At 38.3% G+C, this 17379-nt stretch overlaps 3 protein-coding genes across 4 annotated transcripts in view; all 3 read left to right on the top strand.

Annotated features, from left to right (window-relative positions):
• Positions 1-7490, top strand: part of atp8b1 (ATPase phospholipid transporting 8B1) — a 36059-nt gene extending 28569 nt beyond the window's left edge. Inside the window, exons 22-30 of the mRNA XM_088071525.1 lie at positions 25-157; positions 299-427; positions 1076-1232; positions 1324-1547; positions 2501-2584; positions 3479-3724; positions 4206-4344; positions 4762-4892; positions 5868-7490. Of these exons, the coding sequence (XP_087927651.1) occupies positions 25-157; positions 299-427; positions 1076-1232; positions 1324-1547; positions 2501-2584; positions 3479-3724; positions 4206-4344; positions 4762-4892; positions 5868-6101 (1477 nt within the window). The 3' untranslated portion in view covers positions 6102-7490. The remainder of the gene's footprint in view (positions 1-24; positions 158-298; positions 428-1075; positions 1233-1323; positions 1548-2500; positions 2585-3478; positions 3725-4205; positions 4345-4761; positions 4893-5867) is intronic.
• A 2210-nt stretch (positions 7491-9700) lies between these two features.
• Positions 9701-12653, top strand: LOC121965781 (E3 ubiquitin/ISG15 ligase TRIM25-like). Its single transcript, XM_042515904.2, has one exon. The coding sequence runs from the start codon at positions 9838-9840 to the stop codon at positions 11518-11520; it is 1683 nt and encodes a 560-aa protein (XP_042371838.2). The 5' UTR covers positions 9701-9837; the 3' UTR covers positions 11521-12653.
• Positions 12654-13257: 604 nt separating this feature from the next.
• LOC121959497 (tripartite motif-containing protein 16-like) lies at positions 13258-16268 on the top strand. 2 transcript variants are annotated; one of them, XM_088071527.1, is made up of 2 exons: positions 13575-13757; positions 13805-16268. In XM_088071527.1, exons 1-2 carry the CDS (start codon positions 13706-13708, stop codon positions 15268-15270), a joined length of 1518 nt encoding a protein of 505 aa, XP_087927653.1. In that variant the 5' UTR covers positions 13575-13705; the 3' UTR covers positions 15271-16268. The 2 variants fall into 2 exon arrangements, with proteins under 2 accessions (XP_042364764.2, XP_087927653.1); XM_042508830.2 differs by having other exon boundaries at positions 13258-16268.
• Positions 16269-17379: the final 1111 nt, after the last annotated feature.

Here is a 17379-nt window from a genome sequence, read left to right as displayed (position 1 = left end):
CAATTTTTTTTTCTGTGTCTCCAGTGAGAAGCTGAGCATCCGTCAGGCCAACAGGAGAAACGAACCTCAAACTGTCCGTCGAGGCAAAAAGAAAGCGCCGGAGCCTTTCTTCTCCGGGACCAGCAAAAACGCTCTCATCATCACCGGAGGATGGCTGGTGAGTTCCTTTCAAAACCAACACTGCTATTAAAATGATTGATTTTTATTATTTAGTTATTTGTAGAAGTGAAGCTACAAGAAAAAACTAAATTTTCTGCTGGATTCTACTGATACATCGTGTTTTTTACTTTTCTTTAAGAACGAGATTCTGTACGAAAAGAAGAAGAAACGCCGCCGCCTGCGTCTGCGTCGTCTGGGAAAGCGACCGCCTCCCAGCAGCCCTCAGGACGGACAGCCGATGAACGACTGGGAGAAGGAGATGAGACAGGTGCAGCTGAATAAATAGAACATTTAAGCTGATTAAATAATTGATATATTACTGTTTATTATGTATGCTGCTCATTTTTAACCCTTTTAAACTTGTATCGACATCAGTTTTCTTGTGCTGCATTTAACAGCTTTTAAACCTCTTTTAAAAACGGGGAAAAAGGCAAAAAGTCAATTGGCAAGAAATGTCCCACAAATTGTTAGAAATAAGTAACAGGTGAGAAAAGATTAACCCAAATTTTGCATTTTAAAAACAAGTTAAAATGTCGAGAAAACTGTATTTTCTTAAATGTAAATTTTTTTTAAAAAGTGTTATTTATTTTAATGTAATTTTAAGCAGTGTATTCAGCTAATTTTATTGTTTGTTTTTTCTTAACATGTTTTTCCGCTGATTTTTTTGTAATTTTCTTTTAACTTTTTTAGAGCTATTTCTGAAGTTGCTCATTGCTTTCTTCACATTTTTGGAAAAAACAAGCAAATTTACCCAGTGTTCAAAGGGTTAACTGTGTCTTGTAAGGTGTCCTTGAGTGCTTTGAAAAGTGCCAACAAATAAAATGTATAATATGTGTAAAAAATTATTATTATGAAAATGACTGAATGGAAACTGGACAGGTTACATGATAATCAACATGGCGGGATGTCTCCACAGATTGACTTTGTGGACATGGCGTGTGAGTGCGAGGCTGTCATCTGCTGTCGCGTCACACCGAAGCAGAAGGCTAACGTGGTGAGTCTGGTGAAGAAGTACAAGAAAGCCGTGACGCTGTCCATCGGAGACGGAGCCAACGATGTCAACATGATCAAAAGTAAGGTCACGAATGACCCCAAGTGGAAGGTCAAACTGTATAATTTTATGGACTTGACTCTGTAATCTGTCCCCGTCCTCTGTCCCTCCAGCTGCGGACATCGGTGTCGGTATCAGCGGTCAGGAGGGGATGCAGGCCGTCATGTCCAGCGACTACGCCTTCGCTCAGTTCCGTTACCTGCAGCGCCTCCTGCTGGTGCACGGACGCTGGTCCTACATCCGAATGTGCAAGTTCCTGCGTTTCTTCTTCTTCAAGAACTTCGCCTTCACGCTGGTTCACTTCTGGTACTCCTTCTTCAGTGGATACTCCGCACAGGTCAGCAGCATCTGTCCTGTTTCAGGTCATGTGATCTAAAGCCCGCTATACCCCAAAATTAGTGTGCACGCAGGTTTTTAAACACAAGTAAACCTGTTAAAAATAGGCTATAGCCTGCATTCCCACTGCCTGTGAACACACCGCTGCAGCAGAAGAGTCTGCCTCTCTGTCAGCTTTTGTGTGTGTGTGTGTGTGCGTTCGTTTGTGCGCAAGGTTACAGAGAGCAGGTAAACAATAAACAGCAGCAGGAACAGAGGTCTTTTTTGTGGTTTCTTCTCTTCATTTATGTCGTACTTATTCAGTCTTTCTGTCAAACCCGGTGAGGACTACCTCGGAATAAAGCGGTGTTTCCGCCCAGACTGTCAATATCACACGCCGCAAAAGTAACACATTTTTTTCAGAAGGAGGTTAATTTTTTAAGCTTTTGCACAACAAATAAAGGCATCGACCCATCAACTTTGCGCCGATACTGAGCGGAAACCTCCAGGGCTGAAAAACAAAGCCGATGCCAAAAACTGCAGTTCCTCGAACGACCTGTTAAGAATTCATTCTTGAGGACAAAACATACTCTCACCTAGTTTCATGACAATCAAGACATCAGCATCCTAAAATAGCTTGACTGAATAATCTATTTAAAGATCCACTTACTTGCTTTAATCTGGAGCTTTCAGCCGTATCTCCAGATCACGGAAAGATTCTGATAAAGTCAAAAATTTACTTTCTTTGTCAAAACCTAAAACTAAAAACATACCTTTATTCATATTTTAAACAATATTTCAAAGTATAATGAATAACCAATACAAATATCAAATATCAAATAAAGAGTAGAATGAAGTGTGAGCACTGCATGTTACATTTACATTAAAGCTATGACAAAATTATTGACATGCACAGGTGATTATAAGATTTCAGGCACCAACAGGTGGACTAAAACAGTGTTTCTCTGTCTGCAGGTCACCTATGAAAACTGGTTCATCACTCTCTACAATCTGTGTTACAGCAGCTTACCGGTTCTGCTGGTTGGACTTCTTGACCAGGTAAAAACGGGCTTTATTTTACACACAAAGAGCGTCACATTGTACAGGTGCATTATTCATTTTACACATTTACATTTTTTTGCATTAATCTTTGTCCAAAATATCATCATTCCAGTGTCGTTGCTCTGTAAATTCATGGCAAAGTAATCAGTCCAGTTAACAGTGTTCACGCTAATGTATTATTAGCTGAGATGCAGTTTGATGTGTTTATTAGTGACAGAAAAACAAAATGAATCCAGATCTCTGTGACAGTTGAAGTTTGGTTACTGGGACTCTATTTTCTTTATATTTTTGTGTCTTATTCTAAGTGTCTGACAGCATTATTGAAATGATCCTACAGTGAAAAACCTTTTTATTAAACAGTGAAATCCTTTTTCTTTTCCAGGAAACACTTGAAATCGTCATCTTCAAACCCACCAAACTCCGTTCAAATAAACAGTGATTTTTTCAACATGATATACATATAAAATCACAAACTTTATTGGTTTGTCTTTCCACTGTTCAAACAGTCAAGAACCCCGTTTTAGGTCAAAATAAACCTTTAACTGACCCACTTAGATGTGAAAATATGCTGCCTCTGTACACACTAAAATTACTGTGTTTTAAATGGGGACTGGTGAGTTTGATGCTGTTTCTACTTAAACAAAACAAATCTTACTTTTTAACAAATATGTCTGTAGAAATTCTTTTCATAATGTTGTCAGAAACTTAGATCCTGTCAGTGACAAAAACAAACACTTTTACTTGATGTAAAGTCAAAACTGTACCAATTTCAGTCATAATAGTTGTGTCTATTTGTCACTGAGACATAAAAACTCTGGGAAAATAGGGTCCAGGTTAAAAAATAATTAACTATAACTATTTAACTGTTTCCTCCCCCTCCTCCCGCTGCAGGACGTTAACGACAAACTGAGCTTGAAATTCCCTAAACTCTACCTGCCCGGCCAACAAGGTACATTATTCAACTACAAGAACTTCTTCATCAGCTTGTTTCACGGCATCTTCGTCTCCCTCATCACCTTCTTCATCCCGTACGGAGCCTTCCTGCAGACCATGGGGCAAGATGGAGAGGCTCCCTCCGACTACCAGTCTTTGGCCGTGGTCACCGCCTCGTCGCTCATTTTTACCGTCAACCTGCAGGTTAGTCGCGACTCTAGCAAGAAGCTGTAAGATTTGGTTTCCTTTTTTTTGTTTGTTTGATTTTCAGGTAATTTTCTAATTTCTTGCTAATTTTTTTTCATAAATTGCTCATTACCTTCTTCTCATGTTTTTTTTAAACAAATCAAGCCAATTTGCTCAGGTTTCAAAGGGTTAAATCGGCTGATACCGATGACATGCCGATATTATCGCAAATCCCTGGTCTTTTTCCTTGTTTTTATATGGAAATCTATTTTCTTTAAATGACTAAATACAAAAGTGATATCCAAAATATGTTCTTTATGATTATTTGAAGCACTGAAATACAGAAAACATGTGAAGCTCTCATTGTGGAATATTAGATTATTTCCAACCTTTGAGCTCCACCAAGAGAAATACAAAGGAGGATCTGGATTTAGAAAGCGTATAAAATGCGAATGCAATGAATTTTATTTGCTAACTGTTGTCACTTTTTGTCCGTCAGATCTCTCTGGATACCTCCTACTGGACCTTCGTTAACTGCTTCGCAGTTCTGGGCAGCATAGCCATCTACTTCGGCATCATGTTCGACATCCACAGCGCCGGGATCCACGTCATCTTCCCCTCAATATTCACCTTCACCGGTCAGTCACCAACCTTTCACCGCAGTGGGACGCAGTTAAGAAAAAAAAACAGGGAAAAACTAGAATTATATACTTAATTACATATTTTGAATTATGTAACAAATTATTAGGATTTTTTAAAACACTTTTCCTTGTTTTTGAACCTTTTTTTCCCTTAAAAAAATTAATCAAATTTTAGGGTAATTTTCTTGTACTTTTCAATAATTTCTTGCTAATTTTGGGGTTTTTTCTTCTTTCACTTCTCATTGTTTTTGAAAAAATTCAGGCCAGTTTGCGCAGGGTTTTCAAAGGGACTTTTTGAACTGATGATCTATCTGACTCAATCTTTATTTCCATTCAAGTTTTAAAATGTTTTCGTAGACGGTCGACTGGACCATTTAAAGTCACGTGAAACTCATAATTTTTTTCTGTTTGCAGGTGCAGCGTCAAACGCGCTGCGTCAGCCCTACCTGTGGTTAACCATCATCCTGACTGTGGGCATCAGCCTGCTGCCCGTCATCTGCATCCAGTTCCTCTATAAAAACATCTGGCCCTCTGTGGGAGACAAGGTGAGACTTCTGGGAGTCGAGGCTACCGACCTGCTGCTGGGCTTGTTTGAATTATCACCAATATCAGGAAACGTAATCAGAAAAACATGTAGATGTGGCTTTTAGTGATTGTACATACCATAGTTTTACAAACAAAAAGGAATGAGGACAATAATCAGCATAAGTGTGTATGTTTGATTTTTAAAAAGGCAAATGGTCATGGTGTTATTATTCTAGTAGCAAAAGAAGTCTCTAATAAGTCACATTTATCACAGAGGGAGGTGGAAATAGCAATGCATGGAGAATGCCAGTATTCAGGGTTTCCCTGCAGAAAATTGCATTGTAACATGATGTTCAGTGTTAGTCACTTATTCACCCACTGGTTTTAATGTTGTGGCTGAAAGGCGATAATACAACAAGAAGATTTTGTGCAAAATAATAATTTCATGGAGGCCAATTTCTGCTACTTAAGGAAAAAACTTAAATTAAATGGTCATAAAATGTGACTGTAAATGCATTTCGCTAAGAAAATGTGTGTGAATGCTGACAGCTGAAATTGCAAAGCATTGCTGAAAATTACAGGAATTTTAAACTGCAAATACAAAGCAGCTGCTGAAAACCTTAAACTGAATTGTAAAGCTTGTAGAGTTGCAGAACTACAGTACAGTACAGTACCTGAAAAGTAAACTATAGTACTGTGAAAGGTATAAGTTTAAATTCATTAAGTGAAAATGGTGAATAAAGAATTCTTTGTAATTAAAACAGCACAATAAAGTTAAATATAAGCATAAATAGCCGTCAAGAGCAAAACGTTTTGACATTTGAATGGTTTCTGTAGCTGAAAGTACGCAGAGATCGTAGTCACTTAAAAAAATGATATTAGAATAAAGATTTGAGTAACAGTTGTGTGAATGCTGGTCTCAGTATTCACGCTTATTAGCTGAAACACAGCAGTGATTCTGTAATTTTACTTACTTATTTACCGTCACTCCTCAGATCCAGAGAAACAGAAAGAAGTACGAGATGGAGCTGGCAGAGGAGGAGAAGAAAAAACCATCAGCCTTCCAGCGTGGCCGGCGCTCCCGCCGCTCCGCCTATGCCTTCTCTCACTCCCGTGGCTACGCTGACCTCATCTCGTCTGGGCGGAGCATACGGCGGCGCCCGACGGGCCGTGGCGGACCCCAGGACAGCATCAGGGAGGCTCCCCAGAGAGAGGCCGAAAACATCTGAAGGGGGCAGAGCAGGAGATGGAGCAAAACTTTAGCCAGTGGGGTTGTAAATATTTGGAAAAGTCAGAGGAGCGCTTGGTTTATCTTTGTTTTAACTGTGGAGTCGCTGCTGAAATGGTCAACGTTGGAAACTCTGCACAGAAATGACTCCTCTTCCAAGGTTTTCAAGCCCCATAGAGGGAGATGAAAGAAATAAGCGCTCCGAAAGTGGCTCAACTTATAGAGATGAAATGGCAGGCGTTTGCTCCGGTCTGTGACTCCACTGCCTCCAGTTCCTCCTCTATGCACAGACTCTTAAAAAAAAAGAAGAAACAAAACAAAAGCTCACCGAAGAACCGACCGCCGTCACCGGGGTTTGAGGTCATGCAGTGATTGCCTGACTGACAATGTTGTTTAACTCAGGATTTTTAAAATAAAAGCCTTATTTTTTAGTCAGTTTCTCCCTGCTCACCACTTCTGTGGCTGGATTTGGAGCTGTAACGTTATTTAATGATACTTTTTTTGACATTCACAGTTTTAGCCCGGTGTCTGCGGAGCACTTTATGTGTTTTATCAAAAAATTCAAAAATATAAATTCCAGTCGATTTGTCCGTTATCTACATGAAATCAGTTTTATTTCTGTCCGCTGAGATCCAAAGATTTTCCTCAGCATTAAAACCAATGGGCTAAAGCTAAACATGTCAAGGTATCCCCTTTTAATGTTTTATTATATATAATGGTGGGATGTTATTATGCCAAGCTATGCAAGGTGGTCAGATGTTATAAAGTGTGTCTTAATTTAAAAATAAGTTGTAAATAGTAATCTTCTGTCCTCTGTTGCACCAAATGTCCAAAGTGTCCTCACAGACGTTTTAGTCTCTAATTTGAGGGGGGGACTTTGTTTCAGCCTTAAAACCTTTTTAAATGCCTCTTTCAAACCTGAATCCTTTGATTATTTGTTCTATGTACATCATCTTTTGTTCTTTCTTATTTACCTAAAGTGCTTTAAACGCTTTAAGGAGCCTACAAAGTTTGAACCTTCACTTTGTCTTTTCTATTTTTTCTTGAACACTAAATCACACATTACTTAAATCTTGAAAAACATATTTTTCTGTATTTCTGTGTGCATCACTGGTTGTTTACAGCAAACCCAAAGATTTTTGTCTCTTACAGTTAGATTTAGGGTATCCACTAAAACAGTGCTAAGCCAAAACTAACACATCCCTGCTCTGACTGTTACTGTCCCCTTCACTCTAGTGTTACTGTATGCAGATGATGTCTTTTTATTACTGAATGAATGGAGACGAGGACTGCGGTTGACTCTCCCAGCAACAGTTTGGTCTCTGTTGTATGACGGTATTTTATCATGTGGTTGTTAATAAAAGCCAAGGGCACATTTAGCAATCTGAAACGAGTGCTTATTTTATTATGGTGACTCGTGCTTCTTGGTTTTTGTACAAATGGTGTTTTTTTTTTAAAATTTGTATGATTAAGTCAGGGAAAAATTTGCCTTTTGACACCTTAGCAAATTGGCTCGGTTTCTTTGAAAAACATGATTAAGACAGTGAGCAAAAAAAGAAAAAAGAAATGACCCAAAAATTTGCAAGAAATTAGTTAAAAGTAGAAGAAAATTACCTGAAAATGAATACAATATTAGGAAACGATGTAGAAAAAATTCTTTGAAAATTAAAAAATAAATAAAACAAAATAAACTTACTAGTTTCTTCAATTACTGAAACATTTATTAGGGGTAAAATATTTGTGAAATGCATCTGAAAGCATCTTAAGAAAATTGATGTAGCTCCATGTTTCAAAGAGTTTAAAAAAAATCCCAGCATTTCAACCAAATTGCACGTTTTTATACAGATCTACTTCATTCGAAAGTATTTCCGATGAAAATTGTTAATTGTCCTCTATGGATTGTCCAGAGTAACAGGGATATTAAATAAATAGATATTGCTGCTAAATGAGTTAATACATTTTATTACAAGAGCAACAAGTTCACAGCTGCAATCAAATGTTCAAACAGAAAACGCTAAATATTAGTACAATGTACTGTGTACTTAATTCAGTTCCAACTACTGGTACTACTAGTATACCTCCGGTTCCCACAGAATCTAAAAAAAAGGGGAAAAGTATTGATAAATTAAAATCAATAGGGTTCATGTTTAACAACAGTAAAACTTTATCAAAACTCTTAACACTCTGCAACTCACACCCAAACAATCTGATAAAAACACTACAGGTAATATATGTATTTTTGACTTTTGGGATTGACTATCCCTTTAAATAATTTCTTTTCATGTCTTCACAGTTATTTAAACAAGCTTCTCACACACAAGTCCAGTCACTGTAAAAGTGATAAAATAATTTACGGGTAGATGTACCTCGTCGCGGTTGGTTCGAGATGTGGAGAAACTTTGTGATATCATTAACAAACACATTTTATACTCACGTTAAATTTTGAATTATTGTTTAAAGGTGCATTTTGGAAAATCTGGACATCATTTTTGTTTAAAACTTTCAAAAAAATATGAACTAACTCAATCAACAGAGTGTGAAGAAGTAACACCTTTGACATTATGTCCAAGATGCCTATGAATTACATGACAGCCTTCTGTAATAATACATCCTGGCCTGAGAGGCAATAGTGAGTCACTGTAGCCTCTAGTAGGCCGCGGTAGAGGATGAAGAAATCAAGCTGGCTGGAGCAAATTGTCAATGGATACGGAGCAAAAGTTATGGTTTTTAGTGAATTAGTGTGAAAGAAACAGTGTTGGCAGGAGCTCCAGGAAAACAACCTTTATCCCGAACACATGCAGCTCCCGGAAAGAAAGAAGCAAATCCAGAGTAAATATTGGTGTTGCTTTCCAAAGCTGGAGACAGCTCTTGGAGAGTAAAAAGATGTGGCTTGATGCAGAACTCGTTTCTTTTAGAAAGGTAAGTAACATCTTATTTTGGGTATGTACCCAAACATATCTTTAGTGTAACTAATGGCAACACAAACTATAGGCCTACAGTGTTGTCAGAACCTTTGTACTTTTGTACTACCACTACTACTACTACTACTAATTTTAAGTAATAGCTGAATGCCATTTAGCTGCTTCAGTTTTCAGCATCCTGGTATTGTGCATGTTGGCTCACTGTCATACTGTCATGGCTTTTTGGGACACTTTAATACAACAAAGCATTTCCTAATGTTATTATAACTTCTGTGCTTTTCCTTTTGTCCAAATGTCCATCGTGATTAAGGCCACCAAATCCAACCAAACTAAAGAGTAAAGAGGCCAGAATTGAAAAGCACAATAACAGCTGCTTTCACTTCTACAAAATTGTAATACATATTTTATTTTGATTTGAGTTTTAGATCAATTTTTGTCTGTTTTTGGTGCTCTCTGATTTTTAAGAATTTGTAAGTCTTTCAGAGTCCGAGGCTCTGAGTTAATTCTGTGGTGGCAGAGTCAATTTGTTAAAGTGAACTTTCTTTTTTAACTGGTGTTGACTCCTGGTTGATTGCCAGCCCTGTGGTTACATCTTCCTCTCCCTACAGCCAGTTCTGTTCAGTCCACGTATTTCCCACCTTATCGGACCTCCACAGATCTGCAAGTTATCAGATGGGCGTAACCTGCGTGCTGTGAAGAGCAAGTGCTCTCACACCTCATTCGGTGCAGATCAGTGTGTCACCATGAAGAGAAGAAACTGGACTTGAATAAGTTCGTAGCTTTCTTGCATGAGAAAGTGAAACTCTGAGAAGTGAAATGGCGCAGCAAACAATTCAGATGGACCAGAAAAATCTCTGCTGTTCGATCTGTTTGGATCTACTGAAGGATCCGGTGACTATTCCCTGTGGACACAACTACTGCATGAACTGTATTAAAAGCCACTGGGATGAAGAGGATCAGAAGCAAGTCCACAGCTGTCCTCAGTGCAGACAGACCTTTGCACTGAGGCCTGCTCTGGAGAAAAACACTGTTTTGGCAGATTTAGTGGAGGAACTGAAGAAGACTGGACTCCAAACTGCTCCAGCTGATGACCACTATGCTGGACCTGGAGATGTGGGCTGTGATGTCTGCACTGGGAAAAAGCTGAAAGCTCTCAAGTCCTGTGTGCAGTGTCTGGTCTCGTACTGTGAGCAGCACCTCCAGCCTCACTATGAATCTGCCGCCTTTGAAAACCATAAGCTGGTCGACCCCTCCAAGAAGCTTCAGGAGAGCGTCTGCACTCGTCACAAAAAGGTGAGGGAAATTTTCTGCCGCACTGATCAGCAGTGTATCTGTATTCTCTGCTCCATGGATGAACATAAAAGCCACGACACAGTTTCAGCTGCAGCAGAAATGGCTGAGAAGCAGAAAGAGCTCGAGCTGAGTCGACAAAAGATCCAGCAGAGAATCCAGAGCAGAGAGAAAGATGTGGAGGTGCTTCAGCAGGAGATGGAGGCGATCAATCGCTCTGCTGATAAAGCTGTGGAGGACAGTGAGAAGACCTTCACAGATCTGATCCGTCTCATTGAGAAAAGAAGCTCTGATGTGAAGCAGCAGATCAGATCTCAGCAGGAAACTGAAGCCAGTCGAGTCAAAGATCATCAGGAGAAGCTGCAGCAGGAGATCACTGATCTGAGGAGGAAAGACGCTGAGCTGGAGCAGCTCTCACAAACAGAGGACCACACCCAGTTTCTGCAGAACTACCCAGAGCTGTCAAATCTCACTGTCCGTAAAGACTCATCCAGAATCTATATCCGTCCTGTACGATACTTTGAGGATTTGACAACAGCTGTGTCAGAGGCCAGAGATAAACTGCAGGACTTTCTCCCTGATGTGTGGACCAAGATCTCAGAGACTGAAGTGGATGTTTTACTGCCACAACCTCTTTCCAAGACCAGAGACAAACTCTTAAAGTATTCACATGAAATCACACTGGATCCAAACACAGCACATAGATGGCTGTCATTATCTGCCAGTAACAGGAAAGTAACAATGATACAGAATCCAGTTATTCGAATTAAAATGATGTATTTCCTTGAATCAGATCCAAACATTGACATCCACAGCCTTCAAGTCCTGAGCAGAGAGAGTCTGACTGGACGATGTTACTGGGAGGTGGAGTGGAGAGGGCGTTCAGTTTCAGTTGCAGTGACATACGGTTGTATGAGCAGACCAGTGTCTGAGAGTGAATTTGGGAATGATGACACGTCTTGGGGGCTGTATTATTATAGTGATCATTATGAATTCAGACACAAAGACATCAGAACTCGTGTCTCAGGCCCTCAGTCCTCCAGAGTGGGAGTGTACCTGGATCACAGTGCAGGTATTCTGTGCTTCTACAGCGTCTCCGAGACCATGGCGCTCCTCCACAGAGTCCAGACCACATTCACTCAGCCACTCTATGCTGGACTTGGGTTTTATCATGGTATCTGTGCCGCTGAACTGTGTGAGCTCAAGTAGAGAGGCGTCTTAAACAAGGCAAAGGGTGAGAATAACGTTTTAGTTTAGTAGTTTTAGGCCTGGGACATTTAGTTGGTGCAGCTATCTATAGTAGTGACATGTTAATACTTTCACTTTCACGCAGGATGTATCATTGTACAGTTTTTCTCGTGAAATAGTCTTTAAGAACTAACAATTTTTCAGATGATGTTTGTATGTTGAGAAAATTCCTGTTTAAAGAGGAGAAAAGAAAGGGATTTGATTTATTAGAAGAAAAAGAAATACTGTTTACAGATTTTAGATTCATTTATTTATTAGAGTAAAACTATGAGAGCAGAGAATCAGAATAAAATATGACTATTAAGATATTATGAGGAAGTCTTTTATTACAAATAAAAACAAAGTAAATTGTAAGCTGATTCCGAAACACAATAATCATCTGCATCATCCATATATATGATTATCAGTAAATTAAGACACTGGATAAGTTTAATGCAACATCTTGAAACACACTTCTGCTGTTTGTGAAAATTACAGGATATCTGCAGGTAAAAATCAAGATGTTTTCATGAGTTTTTTTTTTTGTACTTTCAGATGATAATTTGAGTGTCTTATTACATGGATTGTTAGTTTTTTTTAAACATTGTATAATTCTTCATTTTTATGTGTATTTGTGTAATTATAGATATACATAATAGCTCTTTGTTGTATTACTTAAGTTCTTTCCCACTGATGAACAGATAATTGTGATGGTCTTCATTTGATTCTCTCCTGATATTGTTTTAGTTTCAGAAAGTTAATTAAGGTTATTTCAAGCGAAGCTCTTACCATTATTATTAAAAATGGTGACATTAAAGTAAACTAAAGGTATTTTCTGTTGTGTTGAAAGTATATAGTTGTATTGTTATGCAATTTCAATGAAATATAATTGTCTATTGCAACTGTAATTCACATATTTACTAAAATTTATGAAATGTCAATAACATAAGTTTGATACTGGTTGATTTTTTTCTCCACACAGTGACGACATGCTGGTTTAACAGACTGATTCTGTGGATGATATGAATGTGTAAACAGATGGATTGAATCAGTCCTATATCGTTTGTATTTAGTGATTAAATGTAAATAAAATATATCAATAAAGCTCTTTTTTTAACCCACAGAATGACTGAAGTTTTTCTTGTGAGATAATTTATGCAATTCCATCAAAGCAGCTGGGGGGAAAAAAGAGGCAAAAAAAGGTTTGTGCACTCAGTTTTGTATTTGCGCTGCTGTCTTTGAAAAAAATAAAGAGCTAACAATGCTATAAAACAAAGAAATACACCTAAAAGAGAGAAACAGCAGCAGTTCATCCTGCAGTAACATTAACTTTATAAGTTTATGGCATCACTTAAAATGAATATTAAATTCATAAAACTATAGGTCACCTGTGAATAACACAACACCAACAACAGTCCACTGGAAACTGTTGGAAAGCCAATCTCACTAAGTCCCACCCAGTCGAATAAAAAATAAACAATGATGAAAAAAGGTGTATTGTATATGTGTAAATATATATATATAACTTTATATAGGGATACTTCAAAAATGAGAAAAAGGCATTTTTGATTAATTGAAGTAAATGCAGCATTTAATCGAATGAGTACTGAACTTTACTGCAGTTTTTGCAGGTATTGCAACTTTCACTTTTTTTTTGTTAACTATGCCCTGCTGATTTTAAACAAACAAGTCTTTCAGAGTGCTGGGCTCTGAGTTAATACCCTGGTGGCATGGTAAAAGAAACTAAAAGTAAACTTCTCTTTTGTTAAGTATTGGATTGACTGCCAGCCCTGAGGTCACAGCCTTTCTCTTCCCACTCTTACAGCCATCTTTGTCCTGTCAACATGTTTCCTGTTTCCTCTGCTGTCCACAGATCTGCAAGTTGGCAGATAACTGAGAAAATGAACCGTAAGTGCTCTCTCATTCCCATTTTATGCAAATCATTGTATGAAGAAAGGGAACTCAGGAACTTGCATCAGTTTGCAGCTTCTTTCCTGAGAAGTGAAAGTACTTGACTCAGTGTCTTTTCGGTGCGAAATGGCGCAGCAAGGAATTCAGATGGATGAGCGGAAAGTCTGCTGTTCGATCTGTCAAGATGTACTGAAGGATCCGGTGACTATTCCCTGTGGACACAACTACTGTATGAACTGTATTAAAAGCCACTGGGATGAAGAGGATCAAAGGCAAGTCCACAGCTGTCCTCAGTGCAGACAGACCTTCATACCGAGGCCTGCTCTGGTGAAAAACACTGTTTTGGCAGATTTAGTGGAGGAACTGAAGAAGACTGGACTCCAAACTGCTCCAGCTGATGACCACTATGCTGGACCTGGAGATGTGTGGTGTGATTTCTGCACTGGGAAAAAGCTGAAAGCTCTCAAGTCCTGTGTGCAGTGTCTGGTCTCGTACTGTGAGCAGCACCTCCAGCCTCACTATGAATCTGCTGCCTTTAAAAAACACAAGCTGGTCGACCCCTCCAAGAAGCTTCAGGAGAGCGTCTGCACTCGTCACAATGAGGTGAGGAAGATTTTCTGCCGCACTGATCAGCAGTGTATCTGTATTCTCTGCTCCATGGATGAACATAAAGGCCACGACACAGTTTCAGCTGCGGCAGAACGGAGTGAGAAGCAGAAAGAGCTCGAGCCGAGTCGACAAAAGATCCAGCAGAGAATCCAGAGCAGAGAGAAAGATGTGAAGGTGCTTCAGCAGGAGGTGGAGGCGATCAATCGCTCTGCTGATAAAGCTGTGGAGGACAGTGAGAAGATCTTCACTGATCTGATCCGTCTCATTGAGAAAAGAAGCTCTGATGTGAAGCAGCAGATCAGATCTCAGCAGGAAACTGAAGCCAGTCGAGTCAAAGATCTTCAGGAGAAGCTGCAGCAGGAGATCACTGATCTGAGGAGGAAAGACGCTGAGCTGGAGCAGCTCTCACAAACAGAGGACCACACCCAGTTTCTGCAGAACTACCCAGAGCTTTCAAATCTCACTGTCCGTAAAGACTCATCCAAGATCAATATCCGTCCTGTACGATACTTTGAGGATTTGACAACAGCTGTGTTAAAGGCCAGAGATAAACTGCACAACATCCTTATTGATGTGTGGACCAAGATCTTAGAGATTGAAGTGGATGTTTTACTCTTTCAACCTCAGCCTAAGACCAGAGCTGAATTCTTACAGTATTCACGTCAAATCACACTGGATCCAAACACAGCAGGAAATTGGCTGTCATTATCTGAAGGGAACAGGCAAACAACAGTGAAAGAGACCCTCAGGGTTTTGTTAAACCCACCATCACGATTGTACCCTTTAGCTCAACCAGGTTCCCACACTGATTTCGACAGACTTCAGGTCCTGAGCAGGGAGAGTCTGACTGGACGATGTTACTGGGAGGTGGAGTGGAGAGGGCGTTCAGTTTCGGTTGCAGTCACATACAGGTATATGAGAGGACCTGTATATGAAAGCGGATTTGGCAACGATGCCACGTCTTGGGCAATGCATTGTCTTAGTCATCGCTATAAATTCAGACATGATAACATCAGAACTCCCATCTCAGGCCCTCAGTCCTCCAGAGTGGGAGTGTACCTGGATCACAGTGCAGGTATTCTGTCCTTCTACAGCGTCTCTGAGACCATGACGCTCCTGCACAGAGTCCAGACCACATTCACTCAGCCGCTCTATGCTGGAGTTGGACTTTATTGTGTTGATGGCTCTGCTGATCTGTGTGAGATCAAGTAGAGAGGCGTCTTAAACAAGGCAAAGGGTGAGAATTGAGGTTACGTTTCTAAATGTACTCCCCATCCTCAGCTCTCTGTGTGTCTCAGTGTCTGTGGGGGAACATTGAGTTTGTGCAGATATCTATATTAGCCTATATGGCTATACGTTAAATATCAAATGAAGACAATGTATAATTTTACTTTCTTTTTCATAAAATCTCTTAAATGAAATCGTGTTTAATCCTTAGGGCCTACTATAATATTAATCACACTTGTATCGCTTTGTGCTCGAATTACGCTTTTCAAAATTAAGTTTTAAAATATATTATACATTCATATTATTCTGCACTTTCTTTTCTTAATATTTTAACCAACATCATTCCTAATCATAAATAACAAATATACATTAATTTTCAGAATTTTTACCTTTTAAATGTCAGGTTTTTGTAATGATGCCACTATTTTCTTTAAGATGAAAAAAAACAAAAACACACGAAAAAAGATTTATTCCCACTACAGTATATGCTATGTAGAATATTACTTTTTGGTTATCACATCCTGCATATGTCACTGACTAACAGCAACACTGAGATGATAAAGTATCAAGATGTTTTTGTTTTTCTGCATCTTTGTTTTTTGTATTTTCAGATGATAATTGGAATGTATTATTACATAGATTGTTCAGTGTTTTGGAACATTATATAAGAATAAGTGCAATTATAGACATACATAATCATTCTTTTTGTATAATTGAAGTTTATATCATCTGGATAATGCAAACATTGTTAGCTGCAACGGTAATTCACATATTTACAAAAATGTATGAAATTTCGTTATCATTATCATCATTATCATCGCTGATTGATTTTTTCTCCCCACAGTGACGACATGCTGGTTTAACAGAATGATTTTGTGGATGAAGTGAATGTGTAGATAAAAGACTGGATCACTCATATATCTGTATTTACTGATTGTATGTGAACAAAATTTATGAATAAAGTCGATTTTTTTCTTACAGAATGACTAAAGTATTTCTTCAGAGATCATTTAAGAAAATCAAAGCTGCTGGGTAAAAAAAAGAGAACAAAAAAATGTTTGTGCAGTCAGATTTATATTTGCGCTGAAGACTATTGTGAAGGCAACTCTTAGTAAGAAGACACCAAGTATAATAAAAAATAAACAAAGATGAAAAACTGTGTATAAATATATACTTTAGAAAGGAATACTTCAAGAATTAAAAAAAGACAAAGATATAGATATTCTCGTTGTTGTATGTAATATATATTATAATTCTCTTTTGTTTTCTATTTATGTCAACTTTCACTTTTACTCACATTTCGCCTATACATTTTGGTTACTCACCACAAAATACGGAAGGAGCTGAGGAAGGGAGGAGGACAAAAGAATGAACTGGAGGGAAGGAAAAACTGGAATTTTTCTTTAAATATAACAAGTTGTAAAAATAGACCCATTTTTTAATATGTGTGCTTCATTTTTAAGGTGGTGTATGTTGCTTAGAAATAAGCTTCATAATTCTCAAAATTCTGAATGCTTGCTTTTTATTAACAGCATTTACTTGTACTTTTACTTTCAGTTCTTCAGTATTTCTTATTATTGAATATTTTTATAAGTGAGTATTTTTTGAGTTTTTATTATTTCGCGTTTATTTTACAGATCTTTTTTTCCTGAAGATATTTACAGACGTGTCTTAATATGTGTGGTTGAATATGGTTCGCTTTGAAAGAACTGGTAACAAATGTAATTTCCCGTGAAGGATTAATGAAGTTTTTATTTTGATTTAATTACTTTTGATACTTCAGTACAGTTAACTGTCAGAAACTTAAAGACTTTTACTCAAGTAGGCCAATACTCTAATAGATGACTAACTTTTACCAAGTCATTTTCTACTATAGATATCTGTATTTTTACTGCAGTGTGGACTTCATCCACCTCTGAATAAACTATATTAAAACATCTGTTTACAAACTCTCACTCAGCGCGTGCAGAATAATCCATGTCTCATTTATGCAGTCATATGCGCAGTATTTCCCAAACACGTGCATTTTCGCTAAAATTGATTGATTTAAAACACTTCAGAGCAAACAGTCTCGTGCACGGCCGAGTAACGCGC

Source organism: Plectropomus leopardus, chromosome 20, assembly GCF_026936395.1.
Source record: "Plectropomus leopardus strain MGB_pleo_1.0 chromosome 20, ASM2693639v1, whole genome shotgun sequence".
Lineage (NCBI taxonomy): Eukaryota > Metazoa > Chordata > Actinopteri > Perciformes > Serranidae > Plectropomus > Plectropomus leopardus.
This window is presented reverse-complemented; position numbering and strand designations above follow the sequence as displayed.